This window comes from Drosophila grimshawi, unplaced genomic scaffold, assembly GCF_018153295.1.
Source record: "Drosophila grimshawi isolate 15287-2541.00 unplaced genomic scaffold, ASM1815329v1 contig_311, whole genome shotgun sequence".
NCBI classification, from domain to species: Eukaryota; Metazoa; Arthropoda; class Insecta; order Diptera; family Drosophilidae; genus Drosophila; species Drosophila grimshawi.
The window spans coordinates 23,460,001-23,478,841 of NW_025063098.1; the positions used below are offsets into that span (position 1 = coordinate 23,460,001).

Sequence of the window (18,841 nt, forward strand, 5' to 3'; positions counted from 1 at the left end):
AGCGAATTCAAGCCCAATCGCCGCCAATCGCAGTTGAAAAAAAAAAAAATAATAAAATCTGTGACCAAACTTTCCACTGGAGAAAATTGCACGGCACAGCATCACTATGCTTCAAATACTTCTACAGATCATCTGACGATCCCTTAAGCAATGTTATAATATATAATTAAATAATTTAGGTGGTGTGATGAGAGATGCAAACCACATAAAGTGCTAAAAGATATGCTAAGCGATCAAATAAAATCACTTCAACACTCATAACTGCCAACATTAAAATATTCAATTTAATTTATTAATAATCAATTTACCCCTATGCCTGATTAGATGCCTTGGACTCTCGCCTACATATTACATTTATGAGATCGGCTCAATTCCTTTTTCCTCTCTTCCCCCTTCCCCACGATATCATTTAATTAGTATTATGCACAGCAAGCACGTAGCGTAGGGAACTTTAAGGATCATAGTTCCGGAAGCAACGCGGGCATCTGCTCGTCGATGCCAGGTAAAATGTTGCACAATGCAGAAAACATAAATGAATTAATTATTTATTATTTTTTGACAAGTTGAATTTTATAAATAACGCTTTTCAAGGAAATTCGATCTAATTTTTAACTTTATAAATTATATTTATACAAGATAAATAAATGCAAAGCATAAACTGAGAATTGGCTGTCGTGCCCAAGTTTTTTATTTAGATTTTAGCTTAAGTGGCTATTGTGCGTTTCTATATGAATATAACTTATTCTCGTATATGTTACTCATTCCAATGTGAAACTTATTAGCTTAAATATTCAGAAATTATTTGTATCATAGCTTTTAATGTGGCATATGGGCAGCCTTTAACCGCAACTGTCTACATTTAACTGTTGACTGTAAACTATAATTTAAATGCGTAATAAATGTTTGCTCCTGATTCTGTCTATAAAAGTGCGTACATTCATTCCACAGTTCATATTCGGTTTAGAGCAGTACAAGTCAAGAAGTCCATTGAAAATGCCGCTGGCCAAAATGGATAGTTTTTTGAAGTATGCCAACTTCTTTTACTCGGCCGTTGGCATTGAGCCCTATACGAAAATGTCGCGTTCGAGTGTCGCCAGCCGCTGGATCAGTCTTGTGTTTTGGGCCAACTTAATCAACCTCAGCCTCAATCTCCTTGGCGAGTTGGGTCTTGTGCTGATTGCCTTTGCCACCGGAGAGCACATTTTGGAGGCCATTACGGTCATGTCGTATATTGGCTTCGTTTCAGTGGGCATAATTAAAATGATGTTTGTATGGCAAAAGAAACCGGCGCTCAGCCACATTATATGGGAGTTGGAGAAAGTGTTTCCATGTGACAAGGCGGCTCAATTGGCTTACAATTTGGACAAATATTTAAATTCCTGTTTGCGCATCAGCTTCACCTTTTCCATGTTATATTCCGTGCTTATTTGGACATATAATCTATTTGATATTATGCAATATTGCGTATACGATTTGTGGCTCGAGATGCGCGAAGTGCCACTATTGCTGCCCTATCCAATTTATGTACCATGGCACTGGCAAGGCCATTGGAGTTATTATCTGCTGGTCATCTCCCAGAATATTGCAGGTTACACTTCGGCAGCGGGACACGTGTCGACAGACCTGCTGCTCTGTGCTATTACCACTTTGATCGTCATGCACTTTGATTATTTGGCCAGGACGATTGAGAAGCAGGTGCTGAGCGGTGATTGGTCAAAGGACTCGCGCGTGCTCTTCGATGTGGTTCAGTATCATGAGCGCCTGCTGCTTCTCTCTGATCAACTCAATGAGGTCTTTGGAGTGCCCTTGCTTATGAACTTGCTCATCTCATCGTTTGTTATTTGCTTCGTGGGATTTCAGATGACAGTTGGCGTTCCGATTGATTTACTTATTAAATTATTTCTCTTTCTAATCTCTTCACTGTGCGAGGCCTACTTGATTTGCCATCATGGACAACTGATAGCCGACGCGGTGCGTGTTCTGTTGTGATTGTTGTGATTGTTGTGATTTTTAAATTAAACCTCCGCTTCTCATTTATTTTTTTTTTTTTAGAGCTTTGGTATTTCAGCGGCAGCCTATAATCAGAATTGGTACTATGCGGATGTGCGATATCGCAGATCATTGATTTTAATCATAGCGCGATCTCAAAGTCCAGTATATCTCAAGGCAACGGTTTTTATGAAGATCACCAGAGGCACCATGACGGATGTGAGCATTTCAACTGTTTTATGAACTTTAATTTTTCTTATTTTTTTAAAAAAATCAAAGTTTATAGTATCTCAGTATATAATACAATAGACTTTCAGTTTGGAACTAAGTTAGCTTTCAGTGCAGAGGGTAATTTTATTCCTGGTTGAGGGATTATATGACTTTAGCTAGAAATGAAATTTATTATATAACTAACTATTGTTCGTTTTCAAGATATTTTATATTTATATTTCAATGTCTAGTGAAGAAACTAGTTTTCAGCAAAGAAAATTGATAATATAATTGTCCATTTTTTTATCTCTGTTTTTCAGCTACTGCAATTATCGTACAAGTTTTTTGCGCTACTTCGCACCATGTATGCCGTATAGGAATGTCCTGCAAATACTTACACACGAGTAGTACACATATAAAACAAATGCTTAACTCGAAATGCTCAACACTTATCATATGCTTTTAAAGGATCAAGCGCGACATAGTAATAGGTCGGTTCTTGATTATGCAAACGCATGTTCGTTTTCTATAACGTTCTCGTTCATTAGTCCAGCACTTGCCACACTGAAATCTTGTGGAAAAAATGAAAGAAAAACTTAACATTATGTGTTAAAAAAGGTTCGCATTGTATTTGACGCTTTTCTGGACGAAAGTTGGGCTTTATGAGTTTTTCAGTTGCATTTTGTTTTCTTGTTGTTATCGTTTCTATATATTTTTCTTCGGAATGGACGTTTTTCAACAAAGCTGTTTGACTGAACGTAATGCAATTTCTATAAAGTGTGTGGGTGTGTTCTGATTACGCACTCAACAATATTACTAATTTATGCGCACAATGACGGCGAAATTTCAATATCAAGCTCCAATGGTAATTTGTTCACTTTATTTCAGATATTCATATAAGATAACTAAATAAAAATAAGAAGTCGTTTGCAAATTATTCATTAAGCTTTAGCTTAATCGGCTGTTAATCCTTTCTTTGTAAATTATAAAATGACATTATTTTTTTAAACTTTATATAAGATATTTATTCAAGGTAACAAAGGATAAGTTTGAGAATTAGCTGACGTGTCCAAATTATTTATTTGGATACTAGCTTAATTGTAAATTTTTTTTATAGGTATTAGAACTCTTTGCAGAAAGATATATGTTATTCATTTCAATGCCAAATACATTCGTTTAAATATTAAGAAAATAATTGTAATCTATGTGTACATTTGAATATTATAGCTTTTAATTTGGCATATGGGCAGCTTTTAACTGCAACTGTCAACATTTAACTGTTGACTGTAAACTATAATTTAAATGCATAGTAAATTTTTGCTCCTGATTCTGTCTATAAAAGTGCGTACAGTCATTCCACAGTTCATATTCGGTTTAGAGCAGTACAAGTCAAGAAGTCCATTGAAAATGCCGCTGGCCAAAATGGATAGTATTTTTAAGTATGCCAACTTCTTTTACTCGGTCGTTGGCATTGAGCCCTATACGAAAACGTCGCGTTCGAGTGTCGCCAGCCACTCGATCAGTCCTGTGTTTTTAGGCAACATAATCACCCTCAGTGTCAATATGTTTGGCGAGATGGGTTTTGTGCTGGTTGCCTTTGCCACCGGAGAGCACATTTTGGAGGCTATTATGGACTTGTCGTATATTGGTTTCGTTTTCGTGGGCATAATTAAAATAATGTCTATATGGCAAAAGAAACCGGCGCTCAGCCACATTATATGGGAGTTGGAGAAATTGTTTCCATGTGACAAGGCGGCTCAATCGGCTTACAATTTGGACAAATATTTAAATTCCTGTTTGCGCATCAGCTTCATCTTTTCCATACTATATACCGTGCTCACTTGGACATATAATTTATTTGATATTACGGAATATTGCGTATACGATTTGTGGCTCGGTATCCGCGAAGTGCCACACCGGCTGCCCTATCCAGTTTATATCCCGTGGCACTGGCAGGAGCATTGGAGTTATTATGTGATGCTCATTTATCAGGACTTTGCTGCATGCGTGGCGGCAGCAGGTCAGGTAGCGACAGACTTGTTGATCTGTGCTCTTACCACTTTGATCGTCATGCACTTTGATTATTTGGCCAGGACGATTGAGAAGCAGGTGCTGAGCGGTGATTGGTCAAAGGACTCGCGCGTGCTCTTGGATGTGGTTCAGTATCATGAGCGCCTGCTGCTTCTCTCTAATCAACTCAATGAGGTCTTTGGTGTGCCCTTGCTTATGAACTTGCTCATCTCATCGTTTGTTATTTGCTTCGTGGGATTTCAGATGACAGTTGGCGTTCCGCTTGTTGTACTTATTAAATTATTTCTGTTTCTAATCGCTTCAATGTGTGAGGCCTACTTGATTTGCCATCATGGACAACTGATAGCCGACGCGGTGCGTGTTCTGTTGTGATTGTTGTGATTTTTAAATTAAACCTCCGCTTCTCGTTTATTTTTTTTCAGAGCCTTTAGTATTTCCGTGGCAGCCTATAATCAGAATTGGAACTATGCGGATGTGCGATATCGCAGATCATTGATTTTAATCATAGCGCGATCTCAAAATCCAGTTTATCTCAAGGCAACGGTTCTTATGACTATCACCAGAGCCACCATGACGGAAGTGAGCATTTCAAATATTTTATGAACTTTAATTTTTCTTAATTTTTTTACAAAATCAAAGTTTATAGTATCTCAGTATATAATAGAATAGACTTTCAGTTTGGAACTAAGTTAGCTAGAGGGTAAATTTGATGATGTTTGATGGTTTATATGACTATAGCTAGAAATGAAATTTATTGTTTATTTATTTATTATTATTAATTTATTAATTATTGTTTTTTCCAAGATATTTCACCCAAAATATCTAAAGGGGATACTCAAAAGATTTTCAATGCAAATTTTGATCATCACTAGAATACTCTTAAAGGAAAATTTTGTTAGTTTCCTAACTCACAATAGCATATCATGCAGCAACAATATGTGTGCAAGAGTGAAATTTGTTTATATTCCAAGAGTGATTTTCAAATGCTATACTCCATTTTAACGATTTATAATGTGAAACTATGTTAATATGTAGCTTTTTGCTAGCTGAATAAGCTTTTATCTTATTTGCTCAAAAGATAAGCTTAAATTTTAATTACAAAAATAACATGTGAAAGAGTATCAAAATAATTTTAATTAGTTCGACGCGATTTTGGTCCTAAAGTAATCCTCAAATTTGCATTTAAGAAATGAAATTATATAGGAATTATATGGCTAGGGAAAAAAACGAATTTTCAGCAACGAAAATTGATCTTACAATATTCCTTCCTGTTTTTTTCTTCTTTTAAATAGCCTTAATATAATTGTCATTTTTTTATCTCTGTTTTTCAGCTGCTGCAATTATCGTACAAGTTTTTTGCGCTACTTCGCACCATGTATGCCGGATAGGAATGTCCTGCAAATACTTACACACGAGTAGTACACATATAAAACAAATGCTTAACTCGACACTTATCATATGCTTTTAAAGGATCAAGCGCGACATAGTAATAGGTCGGTTCTTGATTATGCAAACGCATGTTCGTTTTCTATAACGTTCTCGTTCATTAGTCCAGCACTTGCCCCACTGAAATCTTGTGGAAAAAATGAAAGAAAAACTTAACATCATGTGTTAAAAAATGTTCGTACTGTATTTGACGCTCTTCTGGACGAAAGTTAGGCTTTATGAGTTTTTCAGTTGCATTTTGCTTTCTTGTTGTTATCGTTTCTATATATGTTTCTTCGGAATGGACGTTTTTCAACAAAGCTGTTTGATTGAATGTAATGCACTTTCTATGAAGTGTGTGAGTGTGTGGGTGTATTCTGACTTCGCACTCAACATTATTACCAATTTATGCGCTGAAGTGTGCGAACTTGCTACAAAACGACTGCGAAAATGCGATCTCAGGCTCCAATGGATGCTTTATTTTCTTGGTGCTCACTATATGTGGCACTACATATGTGAGTTTCGCAGTAGCCAATTGGCTGGTTAGACTCATACCACCCAGTACTCCTTGGATCTCGTTCTCGCGCCACCAGTGGGATAAAAATAAGACCAGAATGCATTGCCTATTTGATGAATTTATAAATCACCTGCAACTGGCATTCGCACGATTTTCGCTTCAGTTCGCCGACCGTCGTTTCGAGCCATGCTCATAAAAAATATTAAAATATATGTACTATTTTATTTTTTTTCCATTCCTACCTACTTTTCTTATATATATGCGTGCACTAGTATGACAGTTTTCCATATACCCTACTGACATTAAAAATGGGGAAAAGAGGTATACTGAAGTTGAGCAAATTATGTAAAATGCAGAAGGAAGTATGTCCGATACCATAAATTATATATAATCTTGATCAGCATTAGCTGATCGACTTAGCCGTCTTTTTGGAAAGATATTTAAATTGGTTTTAACATCATCTAAACTAAACACAGATTTATAAAGACAGAAAAATCAGACAAATCTTCAAAGTACATGTATTTAGTGTTTTGGGTTTTACTATCAGCAATCCTTCATATGGGCTTATAAAGCTGTGTTCAGGGTATCTCCTGGTCGAATTGTCTACACAAAAGCACATACTTTTAATATTTATAAATATGTGCGCTTTCATTTTGGGTGGGTTTTTTCTGGGGATTTATTTTTCATTTTTATAAATTTTTTATAAGGCTTCTACTGTGCTACAAACATTTAATTTCTGGTCACGTCTTGTATGATTTACAAATTCCAACAACATCGTCAGTTTTCAATATCTGCTATCTGCTTATTTGTGTGCATTTGTTTGCCGTATATGGCCATAACCTTATAATATACTCGTAAGCGCAAAATGATTACCACGTCAAAAAGCAACAGAGTCAAGCCAATTAGTCGATTTTCTGATTAAATTCCGAATATTGAATTTTTATGTCACACAACCCGGTATGTAACACAATGAATAGAATTTCCCAAACTTTAATTTAGCATTTGAAGCTTCTGGAAATAATCTTAACATGAAACCTAGAATTGCGGTTCCAACATTGTATGTAGTATTTATTTAGAGTTCAAGCAATGATTGAAAAGCCATGCTTGGTACAAAGTTATGGCTGTTGAAAATTTAGATTTCGCCATATATAATCATGAGATGTAATACAATTATGTATCTAGACAAAATTGTTCTCAAATCGCACCATAAAAGTTAGGACAAAATCTATAAAAGTCAAATTTAGCATTCTTGGCTACTATGTATCAGTAAAATAAATATATAACTCGAGAACATTTGAAAATAAATGTCTAAATTGTTGTTTAATATGCAAAACATTATTAAATTTGATTTATACCTCAATAAAAAACTTAAAAAAAAAACGAATCGATATTATTTTAAATATTTTTAATGGACATAAGTGCACCCAAAATATATTGATTGCAATAAAAAAACATGTATGTATATTTAAACTGTTGTTCGCTATATAGACTAACTTTCAATAAAAAAGTCATCCACTCTTTGATATACCTGTGTGTGGCAAAAATGAAATAATTTTTATTGCAACATTTTGTGCTTTCTGCTGATTGTTAAATCCACTTATCAAAACGTGCAAATAACTCAACACCCGGGATAGGTACACAGCACACACACGTATACAGTCACATGGATATGCATATACCTCACATGACCCAGTGAACCATGTCCATTGACTAGTTCACAAAAAAATGATGAATTTTTCGACAAAAAAAAATATGAAATCTAAAAAAAATTCAAATACTCTAGTCAAAAGTGATCGAATTGTGGCTACCCCTTATTTAGATTTTAAATTTCAAAATATGTTTTCCGAATTTTATTTTATGGGATAAGTAAATATTTATAATGCGCAAAACTAAAAGATTTTCAATTAAATATTATTCATAATCAATTTTAAGTTAACTTAATAGATAATTTTCTCTACTGACTTATATACATATATAAATTAATTTGATGTATATAATAAAGTAATATAGTCTTCGTTTTATATAATATTTATTTCGAACGGCCAATTAATTAAATTGTAAGAATGTTTATCTGTTTTTAAGGTCATTTATTTGTTTAGATACAAAAGTCAAACGTTTTCAAAGAAGCAACAGTTTGGTTTTTATCTCTTTTTTACTATTCTATCGAATGTCTCGAAAATATCATATAATTCCAATGGATGATGCTCAACTATATGCCTTCTACTCCACTTTTGATTCACAAGGTATATAAATGTGATCCGGTTGGTGAGCAAACTCTGATGTATCATTCTTGGCGCAAATTGGGCTCTGTTTTTTCAATTAGCTACCATTAAATTGAATTCAAATATTGAGACAATATGTGGTCCACCCACCTCCAACACCATCCCCTTCCCAGCCTTTAATCACCCGATTGTAGTTTCATTTCAGCTTAGCGGAGTTCTTTGTCTGCCATCGTATGATTTATTGATTTCGAGTTTGCAGTTTTTCTTGTCAAATAGTCGACAGCGATAAAGTGCGAGTGTTGCGTTGCCAGTTATATAGCTTGGTCCGTGCAGAACCAATGGACACTGTTACCATTTGGCTTTCCGGGAGGTCGTCGAACCATATTTTCTGAAAGCATTCTTGTGAAATGCTTCTAAGTGCGTTATTGGGTGCAGCAATGATAAATCGAAATGTTAATTGAATATTTTGTGTGCGTAATGTTCAAATGGGCAAATGGCCGAAAGAGTTTAATCATAAACACAGACTGAAAGACCGCAGAATAGGCAGTTAACTGCAACTTTAGTCAGCAGCTTTCAAATGGGTTATTTGCATTGTACAATGTTGCCAAAATGGATTGATGATGTGAATGATACCAAACAATTACCATTTCTGATGTCAAACAATTTACTGTTATATCTGACCATCAATTTAGTTATATGTATAAGTGAACAAATGTCATAAATGGCTGTCTAAAATGTTATTTTTCCACCTCTTTTCAAAGAGACACACAAGTCTTTATATATGGAATGTCAATGAAATTTTTGGGCTTGATTCTTATTAATTTCTCTATTCAGAACAATTCTGCTTTATGTAGTGGTTCTTGTATAAGTTTCAAAAGAAAAATTATACTAATTCGCACTTCATACTTTAATTATTTCAAATGCTTTCCAATATTACTAAAATTAGAATCAAATTTAATATCTTTGACAAATAATAGTTGATTTAAATATATATACGTACAAGTATCATTGTTGACTTATTTGTTTAAGTATTTTGGTGAAAGAGGTCCTTAAGGTGAACCACTTAAGACACTTGTGAGTTTTGCAATTATCAAAATGCAAATGACTTTGGGAAGCTACTTCAGGAATATATTGATACATATAAATTGATATTGATACATATAAAGAGATAAGCTCTTGAATAGGTTGATACTAAAAGATCTCTGCTATATTCAAAGTAGAAAGAAAAATGTACTTAATAGAGAGACAAGGACTTAATGTGCTGTTGAGACACATAAAGCGGCCGCAAAAGAGTCGCTGCGTGTGTTTGCACATAGATAAGCACCCGGATTTCAGTTGCCCATTACTCAACGGCTTTAACGGTACGGGGCTGTGCAGGCTGATGCCTTACTATAGTTTCTCATTCGGAGCATCGTATAAGAAATGCATGTACACATAATTCATTTTTTACGCTAGATTACAACAAAACGCTGGCGACAGTAGAAGAGACGCAGGCAACAAATGCGGCACTGGTATGCCTGTTAAGTAGCTATAAGCAGCACCTACACATACGCACACAATCACACACACACACACACACACACTAATGTATAACATATCCAACGCACACATGCATAAAAAACTTCTTTGAAGAAAATTAAGTTGAAACAGACTACGTTAGAAAGTCGACATTCGCTGTGAGTCGTTGAAGGCAGCGGAAACGGATGCGGCAACCAAGTTTATGTTAAAGTTTGATGCATGACATACAACCACAAATCCACCCTTCTTAGACGCATTCACGCACACAGTCGCATATACAACTAAGTAGCTATTTTTGCAGGCAAACTTAGACATCTATATATATATTCATATATATATATACTTATATATATATATATATATATGTATATTTCCAGCAAGTTGCTGCAGTTGACTTTTATGCCTGTGTGTTGTAACTTGCGGTGGTGTCCGTTACAATGTGTGCGTTCATGAGTGTGTGTATATGTCTGTGTATGTGGAGGTGCAACGGAAATTAAATCAGCTTCATGTGCAGTGCACATCATTAGTATGCAAACAGACGATGCACTATAGGGAAATATGCAATCTTTTTGACAGAAAGTAATTTTTAAAATGTTTTCTACATAATATATACATATCGAAAATAAACTAAGTTTAAATTCTATTTGTAATTGACTTCGATGAAAAAAAAATGTTAAGCAAAGTCTATATTGGTGAAGATACCTTACGTGTACATTTTTAGAATAGCTCATTTCCAAAAAATGTTCACTAATCACTTAATAAACTTCATTAAAAATTAATAAATTCTGCAAAATGTAATAAAATATTCTGTGATATTGTTTCAATAAAAGCCCGGGGCGGTTGCCAAGCCCATTGCTTGGACACATATTGCTTATTTAAGCCAAATAAATAACTTGGTGTTTTATAATTTATTTCGTCAGTATTTAAAAAATATTAAGCTGTATTTTTAATTTTACCTATTAAATTATATATATTAAATTCTCACAGAAAATGTCTCAAGTTTGCCCACCGTGCGGCGATTGTCTGCTCTTGCCAATAAGTATGCAGCAGTTTTATTATTAATCCAGTAAATTGAGTTTAAGGAAAAGTGGCAAAATGTCTTGATTAGTTTGCTGCATGGCAAATTGAACGGCACCGCAGCAACTCATATATATATATATATATATATATATGTAAACACATTTTACTAAAAATAAATTAAAGCGTATTCATTCCCTCTCTGTTGTAATCGCAGCGGACGAAACATCAAATGCCGTTGCAAGCGTATCTGGAACTTGTGCTTATTGCTCGTTTGACTGTTTTGCTTGTCTCTAAGCTCAAAGGCCGGCAAAAGTGCTGGTTTTCTACATTCGAGTGGCAGAAGGAGTAAAGGTATTACCAGTTTGAAGAGTACTCTCACTTGTGTTTGCACGCTGACGTATTTGTCGCTTAAGCTGCCCTTTATGACATTTATTTTTATTGACTGCACAACGGAAAACATTACCATCAAATGTCTTTTAAGCCACCTAAACTGTTTGTGCTGGGGCTCTGACTATGACTCTCTTTTCGGCTCCGCTTGGTAAGCTGCTTGCAAAAGATTTGAAGTGAATTTTCAAAACGTTCTACTGCTCAAAAGAGGAATCAGGAATTAAATTATGACAGGAATGTTTTCAACTATCAGGTTTTCTCATACTGCAAGAATAAAATTTAAAAATATCGCTCAAATTCAGGATCCTTTTTAAAATAATCTGTTTTAATTTATTACAGCTTTATTATGTTCATTTTTTATTTTCTAAGTTTTTTTTTTAAATTAATAAGTAACCTAATTAGTTTCCCATTGTACTGAAAATAATAACACTATAAGTTTAACTTAATTTTCGACGCTATTAACTAGTTGGCCAGATTACTGTATCAACTATCATTTATTGTTAATTAAATGACACAAATCCGAATATAATTATAATCATTGTATATATACATTTATCAATATTTTATTTGTTTTTATGTATTGACAATTAAACTTAAATTTTCACATGTGAACATTTTCAATTATTTTTCATATTTTTCAATTTTATGTAAAAAGTGCAAACTATGAGATTGATAAACATTGAAGTTTAGATACAAATTAATATCTGTAAAGTTTTAAACGATTAATAAAGGAATTAATTGCAAGTCTAGTTCTAGTTCATAAGATGTCCTGCACACCTTTACAAATAATGAACAATTTGAATATAAAATGTAACTTCTAACTGCTCATAATTTGAAATAAAACTAGCTCAACTGCGAGTCCTAATTCCTATTGAGGACATAGAACAACCGTTATTGAATATAAGTTCCAAAATACATATATCATTGTCTAAGAAATATTTACTATTCCATGGTTGATACAAATAATATATGATACACAACCGTAACAGTATTTACGATACATATTGCGCATACGCAGAGAGGCAAACTATTTGCGAGTTATTTATGTATTTAACGAGCTACAAGTTTGCATATGTGGCATCTACACATAAATTACTTCTTTGCTGCTTCATTAGAAGAGTGCGACAATGGCTTCAGCGACATTTTCATCAATGTTGACAGACTTGAGGCTATTGTGGCATGCCACAGACTGCCACTGGAAACAGTTTATTGGTTGCTGCTGCTATTGGAAAACTGTCAACTAGTGGCACGCCTTATTTTCTGTTGCTCTTGTGTGGCTGCAGTTGCTGCTGCTTTGGTTTTAATATCATTTTCGTTCCACTTCAGTTAGCATTTTAATTTAAGTTTCATTTTCAATTTAAGACTTTGACTTGCCTGCAAACGCAAAACGCCAACTGCCTTGCCCCTCCCTTGTTCCATCCCATCCCATCGACTGCTTCGACGAATCCTTTCGCATCCGTTGTTTTGTATTTTCGCGCTTTTACGCTTTTGTATGTTGTGCAGCCCCAACGCTATTTCGTGGCTATTTTACATTTATTATTTGTATTTTCTGTAGAGCAGCGCTTTGTTAACGGCCCACCCGCCACTCCTTAAGCGGACAGTGGGCGGCACCCAGGAGACGTGGCCGAGTGCAGCTGAAGGCCGTGTTTGCATTTTCAATTAGAAAAACTTTGCAACGCAGACAACGCCTGACAAGAAGTGCGCAACGGCTGCAAGCGGCACTCCTTTGGGGGGGGAGTGCTTGGTGCAGCGGGTTGACTGACGCTGTGGTAACAACTTGGCTTCTTGTTGGCTATGCTAATGCCTTTGCATAATCAGTTAATGAGAAATATTTGTTGTAATGAATTTTCTTTTGAGTTGCGGTTGCTTATCATTATCATCATTGTTACTGCTGCTGCTGTTTCTTCTGCTTTGTCAACGTCTTTGTTCGAGTGACAAATAATTTATTGGCAGATTTTTAATTAAAAACTTTACGTCTTTGCCTCCTACGCCACCCCATAATCCATCCACGCATTTGCTATTGATGATAACAAAATTCGAAATTACGGCCATAAATTTGTAGAAGAATGATTATTCTACACTGTTCGCAAGAGGGTCAGTATATTGGCTATGTACAATTTGTATGTAAAATCACTTTAAACTATAGTTTTAACAACCACAAATCTAATGTTATATGCCAGTATGTCTATTTAAATTCCAGGTGTCCGAGTCATATACCCTTATACAACATATTACAATTGGTTCAGCAGCCTAGTCGATTTCAGCTTATCGCTCACTGTCTCCGTTTCAATATAGTATCGATTCATATCGATAGCAATAGCCATTTAATATATATTGACATTTCATTGAACAACTTATATGCCAAAACGTATTTTCATATTGATGTAAACACTATCAGCAGGCCTTCATTTTATTTACATCTCTGTACATGTGCCTGCCATAAGAAATGTGAGCACTTTTAAATTGGCAATAAAATTTGAATATTTTTAATAACTGGGTTAAGAGTATGTCACTTTCAAGCCCATTTGACTACAGCATTCTTACTTGTTTTTATTCAGTGACACAGGAGCTGTGATGTATTTATGTACATTGTTCAGAAAGCGTTTGAGAATACAACCTGAATACACTTAATTAATTTTGTAGTAATCTTTTATATGCTTTAAATACTTTTAAATACTTGAATTGAAAACTCTCGACATCTTTTCTTTGTCTTACACTATTAATTTGTTATGTTCTTTAATATTAAACCCATGACAAAAAAAGGTTTCCTTAGATCAAAGGTTGGGTAGTACGACAGCGATGTGCCCAATTGAACCATCAATTTGTTAAGTGGATAAAACTATAAAAGAAATACAAGCAAAAAACAAAAAGATACTAGTTGAGGGAGCTCGACTAGCAGATACCCATAACACAATAAAAAAGTTTACCTACCTTTTTGAAGGTGTGCAAATACCTTCATTATACCCTTTTTACCAATTCGTTGGAGGTTTTAGGGTATTCCAAATGGGGACACGCATCTGGCGCAACAGACCTAACTATCTAACTATGCCCATGTGTCAACTGGCAGGCGACTCTGGGGATCTTTAATTTATGGCCATCAGGTGTGTGTGAGCTGCCTAAATGCAAAATCTTTAAGTCCCAAACTAGACCGTTTGCTAACACTCGCTACCTTTTACCTTTTTACCCCTTTTTCTCATACTTTCTTAATAAACCCCTTGCTTTTGTCTGCATGTCGACAGCAGCCATTGAAAAAAGAAGAGGCAGCCAACTTTAAATCAAATCCCTCTTAAAGTAGTAGGAAAGAAGTTTGAAAAGCGTTTAAGTAGCTGTCCTACCAATCTTCTCCCGCCACACAAAAGCTGAGTGACAGTTGCGGTACACTTGGGAGAACCCTTAAGCCATGTGAAACTTGGGCCGCAACAAAGCATTATGCTTGGCCAGAAGGATGAATGGATGCGCTCTTGCTGGTAATTTGCATTGCAATTTTATTTTATGCTAAGTGCCTTAGCAAAATTGTTCGACCATCAACAATGCATCAGCGGCGATTGCTGCCTTTTGCCTTCCGTCACTTGGCACCCAAAAAGGAACATATCTAATACGCAAATGCCGCAGCAGCAACAAGCAACCAGCAAACAGCAACAAGCAACAACAAGAGCAAGTAGAAGTATGAACATTTGGCGAAAAATGCAACTGCTACAAATTATGTGAATTATGCGTTCGGGTGGCGCATGCATTTGCATAAATTTTGCAGCTGCCAACATAGCCGACAGCACTGCAGGCACAGGGTATGTGGTGAAAGGGATGCGGCATGTTGGAGAACGTAGTACATTTGGAGCTCGCTTGCTTGCCGCACACATATCTTGTCTAACAAATTGCATTCGAGTGTTTAACATGCGCCCAACAGCCGTTGATGTTGATGTGCAAAAGGATGCGAAGGACTTTTCCATGTTATTCGTAAGCTTTAACAGTTGCCGCACCAGCCGTCGCAAATTTTTGTGCGTGGTGTTAGTGTGTGCCTCCTGGACTGTCATTATTTAGTTGAAGTGGCATTAATGGTCGCCCACATTCCAGCTAAAATCCAAAATAGGGTAAAATAAAAAAATTGTTTGCCACTGCAAATTTGGATAGCCACAAATGAAATCCAATGGAAATGCAATATTCTCTAACATCAAAAAAGAAACAAACACACACATGTACACTTGGCCACAATCACATGCATAATTGCATAAAACAGCCAAAATTTGATTTGAAAATGTTGCATACTTTTGGGCGGCGCTCGAAGTGGCGTTCAGCTGCTGCGCACATGGAAAAGTCGCACGGGCCCGTCCTCGAAACATCAAACCGACCAAATCGTGCAAATTTAATATGGAATAGTGCACATACACACACACACACACTCACATGTCCACACATCACACGCACATCACCACTTATTTGCATTTAATTAAAATTCACAGTTATTGTCCAAAGTATTGAACGTTTCCTTTTTTTTTGTATTTGTTGTTCTTCCCTGCTGCTGGTCAATTTTATGGCATTTGTAATTAAATTAGGCTTACAGCACGTGCTAACACACAAAATTACACAAACACATATCGATTTATGTATAAATATGTATAAATGGACAAATGTAAAATAAGCCAATTTAATTGCAAATTGAATTGGGATTCTATAACTATTTACAAACATTTTTTAATAATTTATTTCTAACACGAATGAAATTTCAAAGTAGACGTATATTTAATACTGAAATAACAAAATGGAAGCAATTGATTTTGTATTTTTTGAAATACCTTCATTGTTAGATTTCGTTATTGGTAGTGTCTTTATTTGTTGTTGGTTTTTTGGAAAATGCACAGAAATTTATTTGACTGTTACAAATTGATTGCGAGCAAGGGCATGAAACACAATAAATAATTCTACAGATACAGCTTTTTCATACTTTGTGTGGAAGTCGTAGTTGTGCTGGCCATGACTGACAACAGTTTACTGTAATGTGTTTGTCGCCTCAGATAGCAAATGATGCAATTAAACTTAACGTTTAGTACAAATCAATTTGCTTATAAATATCTAAAAAACTTTAATTGATTGTTGAATAACTTAAGACAAGAACCGAAATTAAAATAAATGTGCGGTAAAAAGTTGATTGAGGCTTAAGGAAGCTGTGCATCAAGCTTTATTGATTCTCAAATTGAATTAATTATTTGCGTTCTATCGAATAGTCGACTCAAAATACGAATAAGATTTATTCAAAATATATATTGGGGGTGTGGTAACAGAAAGTGTGTCAGTATTTACATACATTTGCTACGGTCCAGTGCTTGCGCAATATTAATGAAGCTGTGCGACCCACATATCAGCACACAATGACTCAGACACACACACACATACACACACACACACACACACACACACATCGGTATTTAAATGTATGTATATACATCCGCCATTATGATTTGGCATTTGTGCAAATATTTACAATGGATTAGAATAGTATAGCTATTAGCGCTTACAGCTCAGCCCGTGTAAATAATGATAAGCCGAAAATCGCATAAATATGATGACAACAATTGATTGACACGCCCACAGGCATTCAAATAATCGGCGCCGACAATGGTAAACGACTTTTTATTTCGTTACTCATTATTTGTTTATACTTATTAAGGGAACATGTTTTACTTACTGAATTTATTTGTCGACAGCGTTTATGCAATTAATATGTGTTTATAAACATTAACAACACGAAATAAATAAATGAATTCAATTAAAATCTGATGAGATCAGCAGATACAGATAGTGATATATACGGTCTACTAAGTCTTTTGTGCTTCACCAAAAAATTATGATTTTATACTCAAATTAAAATAATTTTCATATACATTGGGGAAACTTTAATTTGAGTCTTAAAATTAAATCTATGTCTTAATCTGAAAATGAAATAATTTTGATTTAATTCAGTTATTAGTTTTTAATATTTACTCTGCTATTATACTCACATAGATATAATTAAACCGAGAAGCACTATATTTAATGTATTATTTGATGTATATATGTACAGAACTGTTATTTATTCGCACAAGCATAGCACTCAATTATATATTTTATCTGTTTTCCTTATTAATGTGTAGCGCATAACAACAATAAACGGTACTGATGAATAAATCAAAATTGAATCGCGCACACGAACAGTTGTTAATGTTGCACTTATGTTGAATATTTGTGTTCTATACAAATATTTGCGTTTTAAAAACATTATTATTAAGCATTTGTGGTTGCTACCAGGCCGACAACAATTGTTGCGACAGTTTGCATTTTAATGGGTTTTTATATGGTATTTGGTTAGGTGTTGAACATGGACGTTGTTTGAGTTGCGCTCTTGTGGGTGCCTGAGTGTGTGTGTGTGTATGTCTGTGTGATAACAAACGCAAACAGACATAAAAATATGGCTTGAAAGCGACCCCTTAAATCTCCAAGCGTTTTGCAATGAGAAACCCCAGCGAGAAAGAGAGATGCGAAAAAATGTTGACAAATTTTAATTACTTTTTTAGCGTTGTGTCGCGTTTGGTCTATAATCAAGTGTGGTATTTTTCATTATTTATGTTTGGCTAAAACACATACACACATTTAGAAACGGGGCTGGGTAGGAGAGAAGCAGACTTTCACTGCGGCTGCAGTTGTTTTGTATCCCATTAGCTGTTGACAGCTGGCAGCACGCATACGCCATGTGGCCCGTCAGTTCCTGTCATGTAAGGGCGTTGCTGCAAGATTCTTGCTTACACACACACACCAACCACACACACAACGAGAGAGAGAGAGAGAGAGAGAAAGACACAGAGAGAGAGAAAGACAGAGAGAGAGCGAGTGAGAGACACACACAAGAAGCAGCTGGCTTTGCGTTTGTTTTCCATTTCATTTATACTTGCGAGTAGATACAATTTGTGCACAAACAATTAATTTAAAACGGAATAGCCAGTTGGCCTTATTGCGTCTTTTTGTGCGGTCATTCCTCAAGCCTGACAAATCGGTTGGGGCAAAGCCAATGCTGCAACGAAGGGGACTCTATGGAAGCTGGCCAAGGGCACGCTAGAATTGTTCAGCATGCAGTCATTTCAATGAAAAGCTGTTTGTCTTATGCTTCAACTGCGGCTGTGCGACTGTAACAATTGTCAGCCTGTCACTTGGCTTTACCAGTGAAATTCGTAAGGGGGGATGCACAGAAGACGATAGAAACAGTGGCTCCGTTTAATGTGCTATCAAACCAAATACAATGCAAGCGCATAATGAGGAGCATTCGCAGCTAGCTGTCCGACTGACAACGCATTGCGCAGAAATTTTGTAATTAAAATATTGCTAAAAGCGCAGAGCACTGGAATAGAAACCGGAAGATGGGAAAAGTAACCACCTAGACAATGCTCAGTTGATGAGTGCCCTTCTGGCAAAAGTCACTGCTGCTGCAGACAGGCTAATGAATATGTCAGGATGGCTTTGCCATGCCTCAGCAGGCAAATAAAAAGCGTAGATTCTA

The 18,841-nt window shown here is 35.5% G+C and overlaps 2 protein-coding genes across 2 annotated transcripts; both read left to right on the forward strand.

The window, feature by feature from the left end:
- Window positions 1-975: 975 nt before the first annotated feature.
- LOC6568334 (odorant receptor 85c) lies at window positions 976-2,576 on the forward strand. The gene is made up of 3 exons (XM_001994648.2): window positions 976-1,971; window positions 2,053-2,208; window positions 2,520-2,576. Exons 1-3 carry the CDS (start codon window positions 994-996, stop codon window positions 2,574-2,576), a joined length of 1,191 nt encoding a protein of 396 aa, XP_001994684.1. The 5' UTR covers window positions 976-993.
- Window positions 2,577-3,606: 1,030 nt separating this feature from the next.
- On the forward strand, window positions 3,607-5,618 carry LOC6571358 (odorant receptor 85c). The gene is made up of 4 exons (XM_043214769.1): window positions 3,607-4,479; window positions 4,577-4,584; window positions 4,653-4,809; window positions 5,562-5,618. The coding sequence occupies exons 1-4, from the start codon at window positions 3,607-3,609 to the stop codon at window positions 5,616-5,618; spliced, it is 1,095 nt and encodes a 364-aa protein (XP_043070704.1).
- The last annotated feature ends 13,223 nt before the right edge of the window (window positions 5,619-18,841 follow it).

Bases quoted from the DNA above. Each gene is read 5' to 3' on its own strand.
- LOC6568334 (XM_001994648.2), top strand. From the start codon at position 994: ATGCCGCTGGCCAAAATGGATAGTTTTTTGAAGTATGCCAACTTCTTT. The intron at 1,972-2,052 runs GTGCGTGTTCTG...TTTTTTTTTTAG, and splicing joins GACAACTGATAGCCGACGCG to AGCTTTGGTATTTCAGCGGC. The intron at 2,209-2,519 runs GTGAGCATTTCA...TCTGTTTTTCAG, and splicing joins CCAGAGGCACCATGACGGAT to CTACTGCAATTATCGTACAA.
- LOC6571358 (XM_043214769.1), top strand. From the start codon at position 3,607: ATGCCGCTGGCCAAAATGGATAGTATTTTTAAGTATGCCAACTTCTTT. The intron at 4,810-5,561 runs GTGAGCATTTCA...TCTGTTTTTCAG, and splicing joins CCAGAGCCACCATGACGGAA to CTGCTGCAATTATCGTACAA.